Raw genomic sequence first — 23,996 nt, 5'->3', positions numbered from 1 at the left:
TTGCTTGAGAAGCTCGCACACAAGAATTTCACTCGCATGTACTGTACCAGTGTACCTGCACATGTGACGTGACAATAAAAGTGATTTGATTTGATTTGATTTTGATTTGTTTTAACTGACTCTTTTAACCTTACACAAAGGGTGAGTGCACCGACCCATGTAAAAGGCCATATGCTGAATCTGGTCTTCGCATATGGCCTGGATATTAGCATTAAGGACATTGACAATGTTGGCATCTCTGATCATTTTCTGGTTACGTTTGATGCCAACTTAGGTGTAACACATATGAACACTGCTGATCTCTGTTGCACTTCAAACACATGTTTTTCTGTGTTTTATTCTCAGTTACTTTCACACAAAGGCATCTGCGCTGATGCTCACAATTCTGATGACGTCTCACATGTATCAGTACTGATAAATGATCAGAATTATAATATTTCTGACTGTCTGAGGCAAAATTGAATCGAATCGAGACCTCGTGAATCGGAATCGAATGGATTAAAGAAATCAGTGATGATACCCAGCCCTAGTGAGTAACCTAGGCCTGACAGAAGTGGATGTAGCTGTGGGTAATGAGAAAAGATGAAAAGAACTATTGATACATTTTTTGTTAAGGCCTGATCCATCTGAAATTCATAGCCAGTGCTCTGACATGGAGCCATCAATCTTTGAATGCTAAAAAAGCACAGTGTATCCAGGAAACACATTATATGCTGCGATAAATGCACTGCCCAAGTGTCCCCTCTCCCCACTGCCTTTCAGCAGCAGGCAGCAGCAAACAGGTCGTCAGAGGAGGCCAAGATGATGATTAAGTTTAACATTGTCTGCAATATTCCCAAAGTGTGCCAAAGCGCTTTAAGCACAAGCACTATTTCAGTAACTTATGTTTCTTGTAGAAATGTGCTCCAAATAAAGAACTTTGTGTTGACAAGATTGTTAGTTAATCATTTACAAATGAATATTGTCTGTATAGACAGCAGTTTTCCCCCCAAAAAAGTGCACATGTAAAACTGCGGTGTTAAGCGATGTGGTTGAAAAATTTGGGTGCGCCTAACTTTTGTGCTGGTGCGCCGAAAAGAAGAAAAGTTAGGCGCACCAGTGCAACCGTGGCAAAAAGTTAGTCTAGAGCCCTGCTATGGCTTTAAATCCTACTTAATGTTTTCAAGTTGACTTTATAAAAATTGAATCCTTGGTTTCTTGCTTATGTACAAAAAATAATTTAAATATAAGCTGATCTTTATTGACAAAAAAAGGCAAACGATGTGAGTGCTGCTGAATAATTCATCTTTATTAAGCTTCAAGAGCAGCGAAAGCAGCAAGCTGCCATAAACAACCTCAAATCACATCAATGTAAACTTGAGTTACACATTTTTTAGGGATTTCTTGCCTGCAGAAATAACTGAAGACAAATTCAAAACATTTGTAAACATTTAACAAAAAAAACTGGCCTCACAAATACGTGGTTATGAATGACCCCGTCATCTCTTACATATAACATCTGTATGTAATTGTACAATCTCAGCTGAACTCTGGACACATACACACACACGCACACAGACATATATACACATGCAGATATACACTCATCCCCCCTCCCCCTCCAAATGCCTTCGACGCTCATTCCCTTCCAATGCTGACGGTGGATCAAGGAGACCAGCGCTTATGCTGCAGGCCCGGATGCACTGTCTACACTGGCTGTCTCTTACCCTTTACCCATCCCTGTTGCTTGTCATGTGTTTCTTTGGTGTATTAAGAGTTTTTTCATGTGCTATGGACAGAGGTGTTTTTTTTCTGTTCTCAAACTGATCTCCCTATTGGAGCTCAGTCTGGGGGGAGTTATTTTTTTCTCCTTATCTTTCCTCATGTGGTGCATTTTCCATTGTTATACCTCTCTGACCTGTCTTCCCCATGTGATATTTTTGTGTAATGTATGTATGGTCGGAGTGTAAGATGGCGCCGCCATTGCGTGCAATAGGTCGGCAGCCTTAACATGAAATTTCCCCTTGTGGGACTAATAAAGGTATATCTTATCTTATCTTATCTTACAATTAAAAAATGCACAGACTCACCAGATAGGTAGGAAAAATCATTAACAGAGGAATGGCTGAGGGCTTTGGAGTCTTGGACAAGATCAAGAACAATATAATCCTCATGCTGCATAGTGGTGGGCCTTGACATTTCAATAACTTTAGGAGTCCCTTTGCCTGCTACTTCTGAAACTAAGGTAAGGGTAAGGAACTCATTCCCAAACAAGGAATCCATAAACTGAAGTCTGAAATTGCCCTGAAGGCCACGCCGTCTCTTGACTTCAGTGACGAGATCCTCAATTGATTCGGGCGGTCCATTGGAGAGAGTCAGTCAAGACAATCTTTACGGTCCCCATTTTAAGCCGTTACTCTGCAGACAAAAAATTATATATCAGACATCCAGACAGAATCATTTCAATTCATAAAGTCTTCATACAGTTACCCATACCCAACAGTCAAAGTTATGAAAGTCAGACATAAAAAAAATGAATATATCTAATGAAATACATGCAACTGATATTATTGGCTGAATTACAAGTCATAACATTACACTTATCTGCACACCTTCTATTTCTATATGCCTTTTCAAAGTCACCATGCAGACTGATCTGATCTCTTAGTCAACCAGTGGATAAATATCAAGGAGTTCACACAGTGAAATGAGTGAACACAGTAAGAATGTAACCACGTTTTCCACACGTGTCTAATCATAAAGGTAAAAACACCAACATCACAAACAACATTAATTTGATTTAAATAAAGTTATTCCAGACCAGCAGAACGTTGATGATTTCATTAAAGTGCCAATCTTTCCCTCATTTACACGTAATTTTTTGAGATGTAGCTCACAAATGTTCCACACAAAGTAAAAAAAAAAATGGTCAGGACAGTATTGGAAAATTCACAATATCAATCAATCAATCAATTTTATTTATATATGTGAGAGATACAGATATTGATGGGGTCGGGTTATATTAAAAAGTATAAATTGTTATGCTTTGTTCATTGGTTCAAAGGTACCCCACACTTTTTTTGCTTGTTTGTTCTGGTGTATTTTTCATTTGAACTGTTATTCTGCCAGAGCACTCATATTTACAAGACGGCATTGAACGCCTCATGGGTGTGTCAGGAAAACTCTTGTGTACGTATGTTCCTTGAAGGGGTTTTGAAGTCGTTCTTTTTCCTCCGCAGCAAAGGGCTAGGAGTTGAAGAGGAGCTGCTATATGTTTTTGTCATTTATCTGATTGTGAAATAAAGCACATGCAGTGAGAAAGCAACTCCCGGAGTCATCCCTGCCTTGAAGCTGCAACATATCATGGCGAGCCAGCCAGGAGGAAGGTTTGAAGAACTACCAGCGCGTGAGTGAAGCAGAGGCCTGGTTAGCGTCATTAGCAGCTAACGTTAGCGCTACCGCACCGCTGAAGAAAAACCTTTCTCCAAGCACCGGACCTGAAATCTGACGGACTAAAGACAAGCTTGTGAGTACCCACAATGGAGGTAGAAGCCCTACGAGATAAGATCACCGGCACACTCTGCCAGCTAAGTCGTGATCAGCTCATAGAAGTGGGTTATAATGTGAAAGGCTTTGCTACACCGCTAGATGAGCCCACAAAAGACACTTCCAGACGCCACCTGATGAAAGTTATAGAACATAAACTGGACGAGGTGGAAAACAGTTATACACAAGACGATGCTGTACAGTTTGTGAAAGAACTTTTATCGTTTTTGGGCGAATATAAAGCTAAAGACAATGCGGCCGAGAGTGATTTTTCCCGCCCTTCAGACGGAAGAGACAAGTATGACGAGCTGCAGGAAGAAATTAGGCGATAGGGCAGAAACTCAAGATGGCAGACGCTGCCCGAGCCTCGGCCAGAACCTGCCGTCTTCTAAAGTACCAGAGGTGACTATTCGCAGGGAGTTTCGCATCTGTGGCCAAATAGGGAGGGAGGGCAGCGCGATCGGCTGTCCTATACCAACCTGCTGCATCAGATGGAAAATGGACTCATAAAGGCCACAGTGAGTCAGAAGTTATTGAAGCAGTGATAAGAGCTATCAATCCGGGTCTCAAACTGCGTGATATGCTTGAAATAAAGACTGATTTGACACTCACACAGTTAAAGACAATATTGAAAGGACATTACAGAGAAGATGACACATCTGATTTGTACCAAAACTGATAAATATTTCCCAAGATCCAAAAGAGTCAGCTCAAGACTTTTTATTCAGAGCCATTGAGCTTAAAGATCGCCTCCTGTACGCATCCAAGGACAAAGAAGCAGAACACTACAGTCGGGACCTGGTAAAAGGAAGTTTTGAGATCAGTGGGTACTGGGCTACAAAATGACAACATAAAGTTCCAGATTAAAGCCCTTCTTGACAACCCAGATGTGACTGATGAAATGCTGATTGAGAAACTAAATGAAGCTGCCAGTCTCGAGACAGAAAGACTGAACAAGTTAAAGAGGAACAATACAAAACCACCAAGGATCAATGAGCTACATACTAGGGATGAACCACGCAGCAGCTCACAGATCCCCACCACCAAGGAAGATAAGAAGAATCATCCTCCACCCGAAATGCATGACCTAGTGAAAGAGCTGAGGAACGAGGTTGCAGGGGTAAGGCAGATGGTTCTTGCCTCCCTGAATGCTGGCAAGTCGCAGGCTACAAAGAGGACATCAGATGCTGCCGCGGACACCCGGAGGAAGAAAGGCTGCAGGACCTGCCAGAGCAACGGAGAGGGAGACAACTGCACCCACTGCTTTAAGTGTGGCCAGCCCGGCCACATCTCCAGAGGATGCCGAGCTCCACTTCAGCTGCAGGGAAAGCGCCAGAGGGCCACTGCCACGGGACCAGCAGTGACCCCACCACCACATCAGGAGTCCCGCCGCTGCGGTTGCTGCCACCAGAGAGAGTCGGTCAGCACCCCACTCCAGAGGTGTGCAGGCTGCTCATCTGTCAGTTACTGTTCCAAAGCCTGTCAGGGACAACACTGGCACCATCACAAACATGTATGTAAAGCGGTGAGGCTAGTTGAACAACATTTGAGTGAAAGAGAGAAAAAGGGGTGGTTGTCATACATGGGATATTCTGACCTCCTATCAGATAAGCAAGGACAAAAGCTTGTGAAACTGATTGGTAGGCGGAAAATGGTGAGATGCACTTTTGATAATATACCAGTCACTGCATTGTGGGACACGGGTGCACAGGCTACAGTAATAAATGAGAGCTGGAGAGTTGAGCACTTACCTCACACCACTATCAGGGGGATAGATGAACTCTTAGGATCAGAACCATTAAATGGGCTCGCAGCTAATCAGACAGAGATACCATTTATGGGGTGGGTCCCTGTAGAGTTTAGACTGACTGGGGTGGAGACAGCCAGCTCTAGCCTCCTAGTGCCTGTATTGGTCTCTAGTGACCCAAATGTAGCTCAGGATCCTATTATTGGATATAATGTGATAGAGGAAGTCATCAACGAGCAACTTAAACAACAGGGCTCTAAAAACAGTGACTGTGCTGCAAACATTGTGAGTAGTGCTTTTGGTATTGACACCGGATCTGCTAAGACTTTTATCCAGTTGATAGAGACACATCGAACAGCCGCGGAAGAGATCCAAGTCAAGACAGGGCGGAGTAAAGTTGTCTTAGGCCCTAGTGAAGCTACTACCATTCGCTGTCGCACACGCATACAGGCTGACGAGGACACTGTAATGTTATTTTGTCCTGTTCTAAACCCCAGCCTGCCTGAGGGGCTTCATTTGCAGGAAGTACTGTTTAAAGTAAAAGGGCAACTCAGCCATGGTCCCAGTATCTGTCACAAACACCACATGCCATAATATTACTGTAGATTCGCGTGTTGTCCTGGGGCACATTGAGGCGTAAAAGCAATATACCCAGCTGCCCTAAAACCTGTAGAAACGCCAACTAAAACAGCAGACGATGCAGGTATTGAAGTCCCATTAGCCCCCACAGGTGAGACAAGTGGTGTTTGGGATCCTCCTGTAGTTCTAGACCATCTAACGAGCGGGCAACAGGTGGCGGTGAGGATGATGCTCAGGGAGGAATGTAAAGCTTTTGCCAAAGATGAAAAGGATGTAGGCTGCATTCCTAGCCTTCGGATGCACATCACTCTCAACGACCAAACACCAGTTCAAAAGACTTACAATAGTGTGCCTAAACCTCTGCATCAGGAAGTAAAAGCTTACCTGCAGGACTTGATCAATAGGGGTGGGTCACAAAATCCAAGTCGCCTTATTCGTCACCGATAGTCTGTGTTAGGAAAAAGTCCGGTGACCTCAGACTTTGTGTGGATTATCGAGAACTTAATCGCAAATCGGTGCCTGACAGACATCCTATTCCTAGGATACAAGACATGTTGGACAGCCTTACTGGTAGCTCCTGGTTTACAGTACTAGACCAGGGAAAGGCTTATCATCAAGGATTCCTAGATCGAAGACAGTCAGCCACTCACTGCATTCATCACCCCTGGGGTTTATACCAGTGGGTTAGAATCCCGTTCGGACTCAGCTCCGCCCAGCAGAGTTTCAGAGGAGCATGGAGGAGTGCCTTTGGGGTCTGCGTGATGATATCTGTCTACCGTACCTTGATGACAATTTGGTCCACAGTAAATCTTTTGAGGACCATGTTGAGCATGTAAGAGCCGTGCTACAAAGGTATCAGAAACATGGGGTCAAACTTACTGCTAAGAAATGTGAACTGTTCAAGCCTAAGGTCAGGTTTTTGGGTAGAGTGGTGTCAAAAGATGGCCATAGTATGGATCCAGCAGAGGTCGCCTCCGTGATGTCACTTAAAGAGAAACACCCTAGTACAGTGGGGGAAGTGAGACAGATTTTGGGCTTCCTATCTTATTATAGAGCCTATATACAGGACTTTTCATGTATTGCCAAACCTTTGTATGAACTGCTAGCAGTCCAAACAAATGCTAAAAGTAGCCCAGAAGACTTAAAAACACAGAACAAGAGAAGGAAGGAGAAAAACAAACAGGCTAAAGGACAGTTGCCTTCATCAGCTCCTGTGAAATGGACAGAGTCACACCATCAGGTTTTGTCTTACTTAGTCAATAAATTGGCCAGTCCTCCGATCCTAGGCTACCCTGACCTAAACCAACCATTTGTGCTTCATACTGATGCTTCCCAAGCAGGGTTAGGAGCAGTGCTCTACCAGCGCAGTAATGGCAAGTTAAGAGTTATAGCTTATGGATCTAGAACGTTAACACCGCCAGAAAAAAATTACCACATGCATGCTGGCAAACTGGAGTTTTTAGCTCTCAAATGGGCTGTCTGTGAGCGCTTCAGAGATTATTTGCTGCATGCGCCATCTTTTGTGGTTTATACAGATAATAATCCACTCACCTATGTGTTAACGACAGCAAAGTTGAATGCATCAGGTCAGCGTTGGGTGGCTGAGCTCGCAGATTTCAACTTTACAATAAAATACAGGCCAGGAAAAACAAATGCAGATGCAGATTTTTTATCCAGGATGCCCCTCGATTTTGAGGACTATATGAACTGCTGTACACAAACGGTTAGCCAGGACGTGGTTGCAGCCTCACAGCAGGGCATATTAGTGCAGCAAACAGAAGCTCTGATGTTTAACGCTGTCTCCTTCCACACTCTTCAGCATCAAACACAAGCAGAGGAGCTGTTGGACATGATTCAGCCAATACCGAGAGAGGAAATCTGTGCAGCACAGCGGCAAGACCCCGTGATAGGTAAAATGTATGAGTCTGTAAGGCAAAACAAGAGGCCCACCACACAGGAAATTAAGACTGAGAGCACTGAGTTTAAAGCATTGGCTAGAGAGTGGAGTAAACTAAAAATCAGAGAGGATGGAACTATGTTCAGAGAGACTCGACACAAAAAACAACTAGTTCTCCCCTCAGTTTACCACCCACTAGTGCTCAAAGAACTACACAAACAGATGGGTCACTTGGGATCAGAAAGGACCCTAAATTTAATTCGGGATCGTTTCTTTTGGCCCAAGATGCAAAGAGACATTGAACACTTTGTCAGTAATGTTTGTGAGTGTCTCAAACAGAGGAAGCCAAACAGGCAGGCACGGGCACCTATGTTGAGCATAGAGACCACTCACCCATTTCAGTTGGTTTCAGTTGACTTTTTGCACCTAGAGCAATGCAAGGGGGGGTGTGAATACATACTTGTAGTTATGGACCACTACACCCGCTTCGCTCAGGCCTACGCAACTACAAATAAGTCAGCAAAGACTGTAGCAGAAAAACTATTCAATGACTATTGTCTCAGGTTTGGTTTTCCAGAAAAATTACACCATGATTTGGGGCGAGAGTTTGAGAATAGACTATTGCACCATTTAAAAGAACTGGCTGGTGTTAAAGGGTCACACACTACTCCTTATCACCCACAAGGAAATGGGCAGACCGAAAGATTCAACAGGACCCTGCTCTCTATGTTAAGAACACTAACAGAGGAACAGAAAAGAGACTGGAAAAGCCACCTCCATAAAGTGGTACATGCCTACAATTGTACTGTTAATGAGGCCACTGGCTACCCTCCTTTTCTTCTAATGTTTGGTAGGTCACCACGGTTACCGGTCGATCTTCTCTTTGGCATTGAGCAGGAGGACAATTCAGGCTCCTACCAGGACTATGTTGACAGATGGAGAAGGAGAATGGCCGAAGCTTACACGGTCGCCTCCAAAAATGCAGCTAAGTCGGCTGACCGAGGTAAAAAGCAGTACAACAAAAGTGTGCATGGTCCATCACTTCAACTAGGGAGTCGTGTCCTTGTTAGAAATGTTGTGGAGAGGGGTGGACCAGGTAAAATCCGCTCCTATTGGGAAGACAACATCTACATCATTAAAAGACAAAAGGGGCAGGACAGTCCTGTGTTTGAGTTAGAGCCAGAGAATGGTAAAGGCAGGACAAGGATTTTGCACAGGAATATGTTGTTGCCTTGCGATTTCCTTCCACTCCAAGCAGATAAGGAGGCAACTGTAACTAGTACTAAAACGAGGAAAAGACATTATAACAAACGGAAACAAACATGCATGACTCAGACACAAGTGGGGAGTGAGGAGGAGGAGGACACAGATGAGTTTTCTGATGCAGTTTTCACCTGGCCTTATCCTGTGCCTCAGTGTTCACCTACATTGGACCCCACAGCAGCAGAGTTTATGCCACTAAGGGACGGGGGTGAGCCAGATGAGTTTCCTCACCTGTCAGGAGATGACCAGGGGGGCCCCAGCCAAACTGATGAGGAGAAGATGGACAATATGGAACCAGAGGATGTGGCTATTGTGGGTGCAGGGGAGGTGGACAGCAGCTCTGATGTCGAAGAGGCTTTGGAAACAGACCAGCCAAGTCCATACCCAAAGAGAGAAAGGAGGAGACCACAGACTTTGACCTATAGTAAACTTGGACAACCAAGTCTTGAAGAAAGAATAGTGGCCACCAAATGTGTGAATATTCAAGGTTACTGGCGACCTTGGTAAAAGAGGAAGATATAATGTTTACACTTTGTACCCCTATTTCAAATGGTAACAAATGTACCTATGTTGATTGTAATATTGTGACACATGGATTGCAGGCCGAACATGTGTATGAGTAAAGGGAAGATGCTTAGTCTTCAGATGAGATGTCGACAACGTTAATGCCCTTACAGGAGAGTACAAATAGCATGGTAATTTGATAGATCGAATGTTGGACTAAAAAAAAAAAAGCTATACTGATTATAGCAGGAGTATACACATCTACAGTGCACGGTAGTTTGGGTAACTTTAAAAAAAATGAGGTAATGTAACCTGGTAAATAGTCCATGCCATTCTATTGTTCTCTATGTATTGTTGATTGAAAGGTACATTTATGTCGGGACGACATTTCTCGAGTGGGGGAGAGTGTGAGAGATACAGATATTGATGGGGTCGGGTTATATTAAAAAGTATAAATTGTTATGCTTTGTTCATTGGTTCAAAGGTACCCCACACTTTTTTTGCTTGTTTGTTCTGGTGTATTTTTCATTTGAACTGTTATTCTGCCAGAGCACTCATATTTACAAGACGGCATTGAACGCCTCATGGGTGTGTCAGGAAAACTCTTGTGTACGTATGTTCCTTGAAGGGGTTTTGAAGTCGTTCTTTTTCCTCCGCAGCAAAGGGCTAGGAGTTGAAGAGGAGCTGCTATATGTTTTTGTCATTTATCTGATTGTGAAATAAAGCACATGCAGTGAGAAAGCAACTCCCGGAGTCATCCCTGCCTTGAAGCTGCAACATATAGCACTTTTAAAAATAACAACTTGTGAAAAGATTTTGTTTATTATTCAAATATGCTTTGCTTGTGATTGTGTAAACTCTGAATGACGATTCACCCTGATAAACATGAAGACTTGCCTATGCTTATCAAATGCCTGTGAAGACAAGTTCCTGTGTAAAGAAGAACGGAAAGTGCCACTTAAACAGATGTTTAGTATAGTATGAACAGAACGTTTTAGCAAGATATGCATTTGTCAGTTAAGCAATCTATATTCTGAGAACAGGCGGAGACTGCCTCCGTCTGCTGTGTAACCTACATGCCTATGTAACCTGCAATAAAGAAGTGTACTGTGTGACTCTCTCTCGAGACGTTCACCCATGTACATGTGATTGATTATATTGTCTCACTGTGTCTCTGTTTTACTTTGGCAGCCTTCTATTTGGGAAATTTCCCCGACATTTCTTGGTCCTTCGAAGCCGGATGGGACGGCCTAGTTAAAGCAGCTCCCATAAGAGGCGCCTCACCAGGTCCCGTCGGTGCGAGAAGCCCACGTTGAAGTCTGCCGGCAGCTCACGCACTAGGTGTGTGATAAAACCCAAGAGCGTGAATTCGGGTCTTGGTCAACGTTTTACAAGTGGTCCGCACCATCGGGGGCTGATCAGGTGCATCTGAAGAAACCAGCGCCAAGGTAAGACAGACTGCTTTGAGATAATAAAGGTTTGCGCAAAAACGAAAACGAAACTTAAAAGAAATAGCTCGCCCAAGAAGGGCTGGAAGCAGAAGGCTCGCCCGCAGAGGGTTGGAAGCAGTAAAATAAATATTGAGCTCGTCTAGAATGATTGGTAGCTCCCCGAAAGGGTAAAAATAGGCCTATAAGCTCGCCCAGAGAGGCTGGAAGCACTACGCTCGCTTTAAGGAAGCTGGTAGCGTGAACGCGCGTTGAAACTGTCTGTCTTTTATTGTCTATTTTTGTGGTGGAATAAGTTGATTTTTACAGCACAATAAGGAGGCTGAACTATTCCACTAATTTGTTTACTGTTGGTCGCTGAAGTACTGGTGAACTGAGAGGAAGGTCGTGTTTCATCACGTAAAGGTGACACCGCTTTCAAGAATAGCTTGAAAGTAGGAGGCGTGTCAGCCACCTCTCTGTTCTCGTGCCAGTGAAGCGCCGCAGGTGTGTGTGTATTACTAAGCGCTAAATACATAAAGAAATAAATAAAATAAGTAGAAATAAACATATAAAACAAATAAGAAAATGGGAAATAAAGCAACAAAACTCACTGCTGACGAGCAGTGGCTAGAAAAAAAATGTCCAGGCGCCGGACAAATTAGTGCATATAGATGGAGAAATCCAAAGAAAACTAAATGTCCCACGTGAGAGGAAAATGCATTAACTAAATTATAAGAAACCCTCCAAGCAGAAATAAATACTGAAAAGGAAGGTAAAAAGAAATCAAAGCATACACAAGACTTGTAATATTTTAAAGCATGGAAAGAGGAATGAAGTGGAATAAACAAAAGGTTAAATTAAGGTTAACTTAAATTAAAGCAATGAAACAAAATTGGGAAGACAACCAAGCTGAATGAATAGAATGCGTGAAACCAGATAATTCACACAAAATATATCAAATAAAAAAGAGAGATGCATAAGGCATATTAAGGCTGTGTCATTGTTCAGCCAAGGAAAATGTCTCCAGCTTGGGAAGGTGTGAAGCTGCAGATTCACACAGACCCGTGATGGATACATAATAAAATATAAACTAATATACTATTGTATATTAGTAGTAAAGTAGAGTATTGTGATATACCATTGCTGTTATAAAAAAGGAAAAACAATACAATGATAACATTAATAATGACATACTATTAATAGGAAGAGGCACCTCAGTCAGTTATGATGCGAGGTGGAAGATTGTTAAAAGTAGTCTGATTCAAGCTTAAGGTTTGCTCAAACTCAGTACAATGATATAGGAGATGAAGAAAATAAGGAAATAACTACACTAATCAGGTGCATAGAGACACTTGACCTGCTTGTAAACCTGTCATCTTAGATGAGACTTTGTTAAGATGAAGAGCAAACCTATACTAACAACTAATAAGCCAAACCCTGTATACAACAGTTAAAGCTACAGGTTTGAGAAGCTGAATAAAATGAATTAAATATGTGGACACTACCAAGCTGATGAGCAAGTTACACATAATGATTAGGCATATGATTTACTAATGCAGATGTAATAACTTTATTCTAAAATTCAAGGAGAACAAACAAGAACAACATCTTCAGTTATGTCTTGTTGTTGTTCTCTGTGCAGTGTGCTGAGTTTTGTTTTTTGTTTCTTTTGTTTTTTGAAATGTTGCTTGAGTGATGAGTACTGTAACTTCTGAAGTAGCTCTCACCATGCGTCCTTGATGATGATAAGTCCAGAGCCAGCTGAGAGCTGGGTTATCTGTTTTGTTTTATGTGACAAGGCTGAGAAATTAAAACTTAGTTTCTTGTTTTGAAAAAAAAAAGAAAAAAAAAAGAGAGAGGCCCCTACTCTCTGAATACAATATTCTCTTCATAACTCGGCAGTATGAAATGTCATGAAACAGTGTAACTCACTCACAGTAAATCAGCAGTATAGGATAATACAAACCTATCTAATAGATCTACTGATTTTCAAATTCTTTTAACTAAGAAGTGTGATGCAAACTAAAACTACATACTGATTACACAAGAAGTATGATGTGGCCTACAGCAGTATCATGATTCACTCATTTTGATTACAGGTATAATGTAATATATGACAGCATAATAATCTCACAACTGCTACAAGCACATTTGCCTTTCTTAACACACGCAAGTGAAAGGCAACTGTTAAGAAAATGCCCTTTTGGGTGAGACAGGCCCAGAGGCCCTGCATGCAAGCGTACTAACACACATACATGCAATGAAGAGCAGCTTACACTAGAGCACACACTATATGTGCGCCTCTATATCTCACATTGGTGTTAAAACAGGAAAACTTAATAGTTTTGTTATCAACTGCTGAATTTACCCACTACTGACATTTAACTCTCCAGCTTGCAGGACAATAGGTGAAACGTTTGTGAAAACAGAGAAGGAAAAATAAAGACACAGAGAGTCTGGTATGACCAAGCAGTGATCAGACAATAAATTTAGTTGGTAATACAATAAATTGTGAGATGCTTTCTCCTTGATTGATGCAACACAAGTAATTTACTGTATGGAGGAAATTCTCTTTGTGATAATCTTTTGAGCGTGCATTTCTGTTGACCTGTCAATTTAGCGCATTATAAGCTGATATGCAAATTAGTTGATTGATATTAGATTTGAAAAAATAACTGTATTATAAAATAAGTGAATAAGATGTAACAACGGTTGAAATTAGTTTTTTGTTTCTAGTGTGTGGAGAAGGTTTTATCATGGCACACATCTGTTTACATGGGAGGAAACTCCTCATGTGATGCGACATTTAGCAATTTGCAAGTGTGCAGCACATCAGAAGAATGACTATGAAATTACAAAGGAAACAATTTTACTGACAAAGGATGAACAAAAAGCAGCTCCCACAGCTGAGCAAAAGAAATGGCTGAAATGCGGAGCGCAACTAAGAGATGACTTGATGATTTGTGAAGGAAAACCAATACTTCCAAAATCTCTACACAAAACAGCAGCCTTAGTGACACATGGAGTTACTCTCCATGCGTCAACAGGAGGGATAGGAGATATAATCTCCAAAACACTTTTACACTCTAAATTTCGAAACTTCAGCAAAATGCTTATGTAACCATTTTATTCCAACATATGGCATCCCCACTCTGATAAGATCAGATAATGGGACACACTTTGTCAATGAGGTAATCAGCAAAGTCTCTGAAGCACTAGGATTCAGCATCAAAAATCACTGTGCTTATCACCCGCAAAGTGCAGGATTAGCGGAAAGAACTAACGGCACAATAAAACAGAGACTTAGAAAATGTATGGAAGAAACAGGGAGACCATGGCCTGAGTGTATAGGCCTAGTAAAAATGTGGATGAGACTAACACAGGGTTCTCAGAAACTCACACCTTTTGAAATCATTCATGGCAGACCATTTCCACTGCCAATCACAAGTGAACCTTTAGATAAATCAATCAGAGAAACTACACTAGCAGAATGGATGTCAAAACTGCTGGAAAACAAAGATATTGTTTTAAACAATAAATTGCCTTCTGAATCTTCTCCAGTATCTTGCAGGTTGAAGCCAGGTGATTGGGTCCTGATTCGAGTTCTCCAGAGAAAGAATTGGAGCTCGCCCCGCTGGGAAGGCCCATACCAAGTGCTTATCACCACACCAACTGCCTGTAAGATAGCAGAAAGACCATCTTGGATTCACCAAAGCCACTGCAAGAAAGTGAGTGACAGCCCAGACTCATAGACTCCAGCACCCCTACCTTCTGGTGATCTACCTGGTGAAGATAGGGCTGATTGGGTATATCCCGCCCTCTACTTCTCGCCAGTAGTCTACTCACCCGAGGATCTAGGTGTGTTTGGCTGTCATGAAGACACTCGCCGTCCTAGCAGCTGTCCTCCTGCTCCTAGCAGGACTCCTCGCACTTTTCGAGGACAATAAAGAACAAAACACAAGCCAAACGTGCCGCCAGCTTTTTGGGCGTTGGCTATCAGCATAATAAAATCATCATCAACGAGACAAGCTCATCTACCATCTACTCGCTTAACCTTTTTAGTATCTTCCAGGGACCACCCCAATACGAGGTAATCACCGTCGAAAACGCTGGACTTGACAACGGAACGTGTGACCAGCTCTTCTGGATCAAATTCAACGTGACGAATCGGAACACGTCCATTCACTTCCCAGTGTTCTTGGAAGTGAACACTGGGAAGAACCACTCCATGTGCTACCGACAAGACAACGGTAACAGACCCCTAGGCAACACCACCAACTGTAACCAAACCGCTGCCAACGGAGAGGGCGCACCTGTAAACACGTCCGCGCCCAGCAACGGCACCTACTGGGTGCAGGGAATGGCCTGGCTGTGTGGACAACGTGCCTACTTCATACTGCCACCCGGATGGACGGGCACCTGTGCCCCAATCTTCATTTCAGACCACACCTTCAGGATGTCAGCTGTAAATAGCTCTCAGACTACAAGACGACGACGAGACGTCTCCGCAGTGCAACCACATGACCCCATCTATGGCAGTGATGTGCCAGAGGAATTTAAGCTTTGGACCACCGGACAAAAGGTCCTCCACTCACTGTTTCCATGGGTGGGCACTGGAAAGAACATGTTAAGAATTGAAACTTTGGACTACCGCTTTGGACTGTTCCTGAATGCCTCGTGCAAAATCAACAATCAACAAAATGAAGAGATTGATGCCCTGCGCATAACTGTGATGCAACACCGAGTCGCACTGGACATGATTCTGGCTGAAAAAGGAGGACTCTGTATACTCTTTAACAATACATGCTGTACGTACATTCCAGATAATGTTCACTCTTCCAACATGACCGACGCCTTTACGACGCGCTGAAACAACTCAGGGACGCTCAGCAACAGGACTATGTCACGAACACTGAAGATTGGCTTACCTGGCTGTTGAGTGGTTCCTGGAAATCTCTTTTAATAAAAGGACTGGTTTTTGTAGGAGTTCTTCTACTCCTACTCTGTTTTACTTCTTGTATCTTGCCGTGTGTACAATCAATGATTAATAAAGTTGTTGCAGTTCATGTGCAGGCATACCTGACACTGCCCATGGACGAAGATGATGATAATCCACCTGACACTGAAATACTGTGATACACCAATGTATGACGTGCTGATTAAAAATGCGCTGCAAGAAATCATGCACAGATAATAAACCAATGGTGTTTTAACTAGTGTGAAAGTTAAACAACAGGAGGAAAATGTGAAAAGATTTTGTTTATTATTCAAATATGCTTTGCTTGTGATTGTGTAAACTCTGAATGACGATTCACCCTGATAAACATGAAGCCTTGCCTATGCTTATCAAATGCCTGTGAAGACAAGTTCCTGTGTAAAGAAGAACGGAAAGTGCCACTTAAACAGATGTTTAGTATAGTATGAACAGAACGTTTTAGCAAGATATGCATTTGTCAGTTAAGCAATCTATATTCTGAGAACAGGCGGAGACTGCCTCCGTCTGCTGTGTAACCTACATGCCTATGTAACCTGCAATAAAGAAGTGTACTGTGTGACTCTCTCTCGAGACGTTCACCCATGTACATGTGATTGATTATATTGTCTCACTGTGTCTCTGTTTTACTTTGGCAGCCTTCTATTTGGGAAATTTCCCCCGACACAACTGTTGACCAAAGTACTGTACAATAAAATAATCAGATAAAATGTAAAAGGAAAGTAAAATAAAAGTTAAGAAAATAATAAGAATAAAATAATGACAGACTCATACAGAATTAAAAGCCAAAGAGTAAAAATGGGTCTTTAAACGAGTTTTAAAAGTATCCAGTGTTGGAGAGGTCCTGATATGTAAAGGTAGTTTATTCCACAGTTTCGGAGCAGTCACAGCAAGAGCCCGATCTCCTCTAGACCTAGGGACAACTAGAAGCATTTGGTCCGCAGACCTCAAAGATCTCACCGGAGTATACCAATTTAAAAGATCAGAAAGATATATAGGAGCTAGTCCATGCAATGTTTTAAAAACAAGTGTCAAGATCTTAAAATCAATTCGAAAACTTACTGGCAGCCAGTGTAGCGAGGCAAGTATAGGGGATATGTGCTCTCGCTTCCGGTTGCCAGTCAGAAGCCTTGCCGCAGCATTTTGAACAAGCTGTAGTCGGCCAATAGGTGACGAAGTTACACCAGAGTAGAGACTATTGCAGAAGTCGAGGCGAGATGAAATAAAGGCATGGATTGCTTTCTCAAAGTCTCTCAAGCAGAGAAATGGCTTCACCTTTGCAAGTAAGCGGAGGTGAAAGAAGCTGGTCTTCATCACAGTATTTAGCTGTTTATCGAATGTTAAGTTACTATCAAAAATCACACCTAAATTTCTTGCAAACGGTTTTTTATAATTTTCTAAGGGGCCAAGGTCGTAATGGTCACTAAGGCCGAAGACAATGATCTCAGTTTTCTGTTCATTTAGATTGAGAAAATTTAAAGCAATCCATGCCTTAACGTCTTCCAGACAATCGAACAGTGTCTTCAGAGGGTTCACAGATTTGCGTTTAAGATAAGATAAGATAAGATAAGATAAGATGGCCTTTATTAGTCCCACAGGTGGGAAATTTGTTTTGTTACAGCAAAAGTGCAAAGTTATGTAGCAGAAATTAGAAAACACTGGAATGCAATAAAATAAAATAAAATAAAATACTATGTACAATAGAATAAAATAGAATAGAATAATATATACAATAGAATAAAATAGAAATACAAATACTATATACAACTGAGTAGGAAAATACAAAAACACAACTTTGTCAGAAGAAGAATTGCACATATAGCAGTCTTATTGCACATGTGTGGGTTTGTGTGTTTGATCAGCTGCAAAAGTCTTTATTGTAGAGTCTGACAGCAGTGGGGAGGAAAGACCTGCGAAATCTCTCCGTCCCACACCGTGGGTGCCGCAGTCTCCCACTGAAGGAGCTGCTCAGTGCCTTCACAGTCTCATGCATGGGGTGGGAGATATTGTCCATCAGGGATGACAGCTTAGCCACCATTCTCCTGTCACTCACCACCAGTGTTGGGACTAACGCGTTATTAAGTAACGCGTTACAGTAACTACGTTATTATTGTGGTAACGAGCACGGTAACTAGTTATTTTGCCAAAACCAGGAACGCGTTACTCGTTACTGGGATTTAGATAGGCTCGTTACTCGTTACTTCGTGTGGTGGATATCGCGAGACTTCCACAGATTCAATAACATTAGCAAGTGGTGGAGGCCAGCAGGTGGATGAAGGAAAAGGGAGGCAAGAGGAGAGACCCGGCGGCACGCGTCCCGCGTGTCAGGTGAACTGAACTTCAGGTAAGAAGTTATGACCTGCAGTCCATCAGTCAGATATAAACCAAGTTTAGGTGGAGTTTATTTTCGGTATGCTGACATTTTCGTACTGCGTGCTAGCTAGCATGACGGAGTTTCTATACAGCTGGGTGGGTGCTATGTTACTGATGTTAAACTTTATTTTGTTCATACGGTTAATTATTAGAGTTGCCAACCGTCCCCTAAAAAACAGAATCGTCTCGTATTCAGAGAAAATATTACGCATTTCGTACTGAGGTGAAAAGGAACACAGTTTGTCCCGGACTTCAGCTACAATGAAAAAGACACAAAGCTGAAGCTGCACAGCTGCCTCTTCTTCTCTCATTCTCTCCCGTTTCTACTTCAATCACGAAACTGATCAATGATCAGCTGATCGGCTTTTCTCTCTTGTTTATTTATCGCCCACTTTGCGCCAGAAAGAGGAAACCAGCGGATGTCGCGCTAAACAACAGCAGCACGTTTAAGCTTGATCAGCTGTTGTTAGAATTTATTTAATATTAATTTCTAGTATCAGCTGATGTTTGCTGGAGCCACAGCTGTAAAGCTACTGGTCATGATATCAGTTTGGTTATCTGGTGAGAGGGAAACATGAAGATGAAACCAGGAGATGTCCTTACTGAATCATCAGAGCTGAACAGGTGATGGAGAAACAGGTTTACCTTTTAGGTGACATGAATGAGTTGAAGGAAGTTATGAACTGTTTCTGAGAGACAAATAACACCAGCATCCTTTTCTACGTAGCTGACAGCTGGTAACTGTGCAGGGGCGGGTCTAGCAAAGTGTTGCCAGGGGGCCAGGTAGGGCATTAACAGGGAAAGGGGGGCACAAGGAAATACTTTTCTTTATTATTCTCATTTAAAATGTCTCGCTTTAAAAAAAAATAATTATCTGAGTCTTACAACAAACAATTGATAGATTGATACATATATACCATCAGAACAGTGTACATCACTGTCACAACAGTGTTTATTTTCATTCAAAGGCTTTATGATTTTTCCTATAATGGTGGGCGGTCTCTAGTCAAAATGCCGGGGACGATTTTTTGTCCCAGTCCAGCTCTGTATGCAGCTCATCTGCAGTCTGGTGTTACCTACATCAGTAGTATAACAGTACAATCAAAAGCACCACGACTGCAGTTTTTGTGTTGGATGTAAAAAGCAGGCTAGAATCATGGCGGCGGTCAACGACGGTCCAGGCGTGGGATTTCTCTCGTGGAAATGTGCGCATTATTTTTTCCTTTCTGTTGGTAGGTGGCACAGTGCACTTGTGGCAAGTAAGCAAGCTAGAAGACTGACAATCTTGCTGGGTATCCAGTTACGGAAGCAACACATTAACAAGAGAATTCTGAGTAAAACCAAAGTTACTTTCCCTAGTAACTAGTTACTCTGAAAGTAACGAGTAACTTGAAGTAACTGAGTTACTTTTTTAGAGAAGTAACTAGTAATGTAACTAAGTTACTAATTTAAAGTAACTTACCCAACACTGCTCACCACCTCCACTGGGTCCAGAGGGCCTCCCAGAACAGAGCTGGCCCTTCGGATCAGCCTGTTCAGTCTCTTCCTGTCCCCAGCAGAGATGCTGCCTCCCCAGCAGACCACACCATAAAAAATGGCTGAGGCCACCACAGAGTCATAGAAGGTCTTCAGGAGTGGGCCTCCACTCCAAACGACCTGAGTCTCCACAGCAGGTACAGCCTGCTCTGCCCTTTCCTGTAGAGGGCGTCTGAGTTATGAGTCCAGTCCAGTTTGTTGTTCAGATGAACACCAAGGTACCTGTAGCTGTCCACAGCCTTGATGTCCATACCTTGGATGTTCAGTGGTTGCAGTGGAGGATGCTTGTGCCTGCGGAAGTCTACCACCAGCTCCTTGGTTTTACTGGCATTGATCTGGAGGTAGTTCAGCTGGCACCAGTCCACAAAGTCCTGAGTCAGTCCTCTGTACTCCTTGTCGTCCCCATCAGTGATGAGGCCGACTATTGCAGAGTCATCAGAGAACTTCTGCAGGAAGCACTGGGTGGAGTTGTGGGAGAAGTCTGCAGTGTAGATGGTGAAGAGGAACGGAGCCAGAACCGTTCCCTGTGGGGCCCCGTGCTGCAGGCGACCCTGTCCGACACACAGCCCTGAGTCCTCACATACTGTGGTCGGTCGGTGAGGTAGTCCAAAATCCAGGTAGTGAGGTGATGGTCCACTCCAGAGTTCTCCAGTTTGTCCTTCAGAACCGAGGGAAGAATGGTGTTAAAGGCACTGGAGAAATCAAAGAACATGATTCTCACAGTGCTCCCAGCGGTCTCCAGGTGAGCGAGGGAACGATGTAGGAGATGAATGACGGCATCATCCGCTCCAATGCCAGGCTGGTAGGCAAACTGAAGTGGGTCCAGTGATGAGCTCACAAGGCGCCGAAGCTGAGCCAGGACCAGCCGCTCCAGGGTCTTCATCAGGTGGGATGTCAGAGCCACCGGCCTGTAGCTGTTGAGGTCCTTGGGGCGTGAAGTCTTTGGCACTGGAACAACACAGGAAGTTTTCCAGAGCTGTGGGACTCTTCCCAGCCTCAGGCTCAGGTTGAAGAGGTGCTCCATCACCCCACACAGTTGGTCCGCGCAAGACCTGACGACCCTCGAGCTGATGCCATCTGGACCCGCTGCCTTCTTGGCTTTAATTCTCCTCAGTTCCCTCCGAACCTGGGTGGTTGAGAGAGACAGGCTGGAGCCTTGTGTTGAGTGTGTATTGGATGCTGTTGTTGGGGGTGGGGAGGAGTGAGCAGGGTGAATAGAGGAGGTGTGAAGTGTCTGAGGTGTCAGAGGTGCAACAGCAGCAGTGGGGGTGGGTAAGTCTGCAGCCGATGTTGGAGACTGCCTCATGGCTGAATCAAATCTGTTGAAGAAATGATTCAGTTCATTTGCCCACCTCACATCCCTCCCAGGCAGAGAGTTCTGATGTTTGTGGCCTGAGATCGTTCTGAGGCCTCTCCAGACTTCACCAACGTTATTTTGCTGAAGCTGGTTCTCCATCTTCTGCCTGTAGCTGTCCTTCCCATTTCTTATCAGTCCCCTCAGCTCTCTCTGCACCCTTTTCAACTCCTCTTTGTCTCTGGATTTGAAGGCCCTCCTCTTCTGCTTGAGGACGGCTTTAATTTCTGGGGTAATCCAAGGTTTGTTGTTGGGATTCAGGTTTCAGTGGGAGGTAGATCTGTGAACCATCTGCATACCAGTGAAAGGAGATACCATATTTTTTTTTTAAAATAGAGCCCATAGGAAGCTTGTAAATTGAGAAGAGAACCGGGCCAAGAATAGATCCCTGAGGGACCCCACAAAAGAGCGAGGTCCTTGGGGATAATGTGTCTCCCAAACTAACAGAGAAGGATCGATTAAATAGGTAAGATTTAAACCATTGCAATGCAGTCCCTTTAATACCGGCATATTGTATTATATGTATATTGTATCTTATCTCCAGCCAAGAGATAAGAATCCCATGATCCACCATATCAAAAGCAGCACTGAGATCTAGTAATATTAAAATGGCGGAATCTCCCGAGTCTGTAAATGTTAAAAGGTCATTAGAAACTTTTAAAAGGGCAGTTTCAGTGGTATGATGCGTTTTAAAACCAGACTGGAATACTTCACCAATGCCGTGATTATCTAAAAAGGTCTGGAGCTGGAGGAGGACAACTTTCTCCAGGACTTTTGACAGAAAAGGCAATTTGGAGATTGGTCTTTAATTTGATAGAACTGTTGGGTCCAGGTTCTGCTTTTTAAGGATAGGTTCCACCACTGCATGTTTAAAGTCAGGGGGAACAGACATAAAAGCAAACATATACCAATAGTGTCAAACATCTTTCAGCAATCTAGGTGGAATGATATCCAATGATAATACAGAACTTAATTAAACAATTAGGACCACTGTTTATTGACCACACTTTCTTGGGGTGCTGGGAGCACGCTTGCAGATATCTGCTTGCAGATGTGCTGCTGTATTAGTTGGGCTTGACTAAGATAATAGTCAAGTAAGTGGCACTTCACCTATAACAATGACTAAACAGACAGATGATTTAGCATTCGTGGGCACAGGTTCTTAAGTCCACATCTAAAGTGGTAGGATCCTTATTATGACTTAGAATATGACAGGTAACTTATGGTAGTTTTGTTGTATCAGCGTTGAATTTTTCAGTTTTTAACGTTCCTTTGCAGTCCATAAGCGGGAGATGTTTTTGAGTGTGTGTGTTTGTGTAAGCAGGCACGGTGGCGCTCCCAGCTTGTTAAAGTCTGATGGTTACAACCGGACTCATTAGCCCAGTAGCTATGACTAACAAGAGCAACACAAACACTAGTGCGCTTTATTAGCTTGCTGAGCCATCAAAAATGCCAGCGTGCTCTGCCACATACATAAATTCCAAATCCGACCGGCAATAGCTGCTTTCTCCCGACTATGTGCACTTTGTTAAACTATTTTTTAACTATAGCCACACAGCTAACACCAACATTAGCTAGCACTTTAAAAGAAAACAGAAAAAACAACATGTAGATGTGTTACAGATGACTTTTCATACAGCATGCACCACCATAATCCTGTGGAAACGTCCCCAGTTAAAGCAAATGTATTTAATCCACTTACCCTCTCAGTACGCCTGCTGACGCCGTGTCAGAGTGTGGCTGAACCTATGTGGTCAATTGTGCTCTCCTTAAATTTCAGCGTCTTACTTGTTAAGACTCTAAAGGCCGGTCTTATTGTCCAATGATATTTAGTTGTTGTCTTTGAAGATATTGCCTCAGTGGTGGTCAAACATGATTACACTGGTTTTAGTATTTAAATTTAGTCCCTTTAAATCAATGCAAGAAAAATAAGTAGTTTCCGTATTGTTTATAATTAGGTAAATGTACTTCAGTGGTACTTAAATAGAAATAAATAAAAGAAACATGAAAGGCTTGTGTAACATTAACTAAATTCGTTTGTACAAATTCAAAGACCTGCCAATTCCCATTTTTTCAGTACCTTGGTGGCAGACCAGTTTCCTCACTGAAGAGTGGGGTCAGCGTGCGATGTGAATGGATGGTTACCTGACACCTTTTAAATTCTCGTTGGTTGGGTCAGTAGTGCATTCAAATAGGAGGACTGGCTTTTTCTAAAAACCATTATAATCTTTAGTAATAAACCGTTTGGGCACTGACAGAAAAGTGAACCTTACTGTAGCATAATACAGCTTCTCAACTGTGATGTAGCTCGAGATAAAGTGGTGACAGTCCCTCGTGAGATGACTCATCTCATAGTTCAGTGGAATTCTTTGGTTTTCATGCAGTTTGCTTCTTTATAATGAGCAGCTTGCAGCACTTTGAGGAAGGAGGGGGGTGTGTGGAGTGTTTTGTGACCTATATGAAAACACCATAGAAGAGCTCAGAAAAATGGTCTGAATTAATTTGACTCAGTGAGTATAAAAATTAGGTAGTTTTCACACTCATTAGACTAAATCTAATATTTTGAACAGATACCCTGGAGCTGTATCATTTCTCAGAGTGGACAAACCACTCTCAAATGATCTTGACGCATGCTTAGTCATCCAGGCGTTCACCTGGATGTAGCGTTTTCCGTCATGGTCCGGGTGAGTGCGGAAACATTCACCTCCGTTTGCTGTCTTCAAGCCTGGGCGGAGTCGCCGTGCTCAGCATGTCTCTACACCTGCGAGTAATTATGCTGCCAGCATTTAAGACCA

At 42.9% G+C, this 23,996-nt stretch overlaps 1 protein-coding gene across 1 annotated transcript; it reads left to right on the top strand.

The window, feature by feature from the left end:
* Window positions 1–4,889: 4,889 nt before the first annotated feature.
* Window positions 4,890–10,261, top strand: LOC120442153. Its single transcript, XM_039617964.1, has 2 exons — window positions 4,890–5,038; window positions 8,603–10,261. Coding segments are annotated over exons 1-2 (918 nt in total). The 5' UTR covers window positions 4,890–5,036; the 3' UTR covers window positions 9,519–10,261.
* Window positions 10,262–23,996: the final 13,735 nt, after the last annotated feature.

The sequence above is a fragment of the Oreochromis aureus genome, linkage group 10 (assembly GCF_013358895.1).
Source record: "Oreochromis aureus strain Israel breed Guangdong linkage group 10, ZZ_aureus, whole genome shotgun sequence".
Lineage (NCBI taxonomy): Eukaryota > Metazoa > Chordata > Actinopteri > Cichliformes > Cichlidae > Oreochromis > Oreochromis aureus.
The sequence above is the reverse complement of the archived record's forward strand: the minus strand, read 5'-3'. Positions and strand labels throughout refer to the sequence as shown.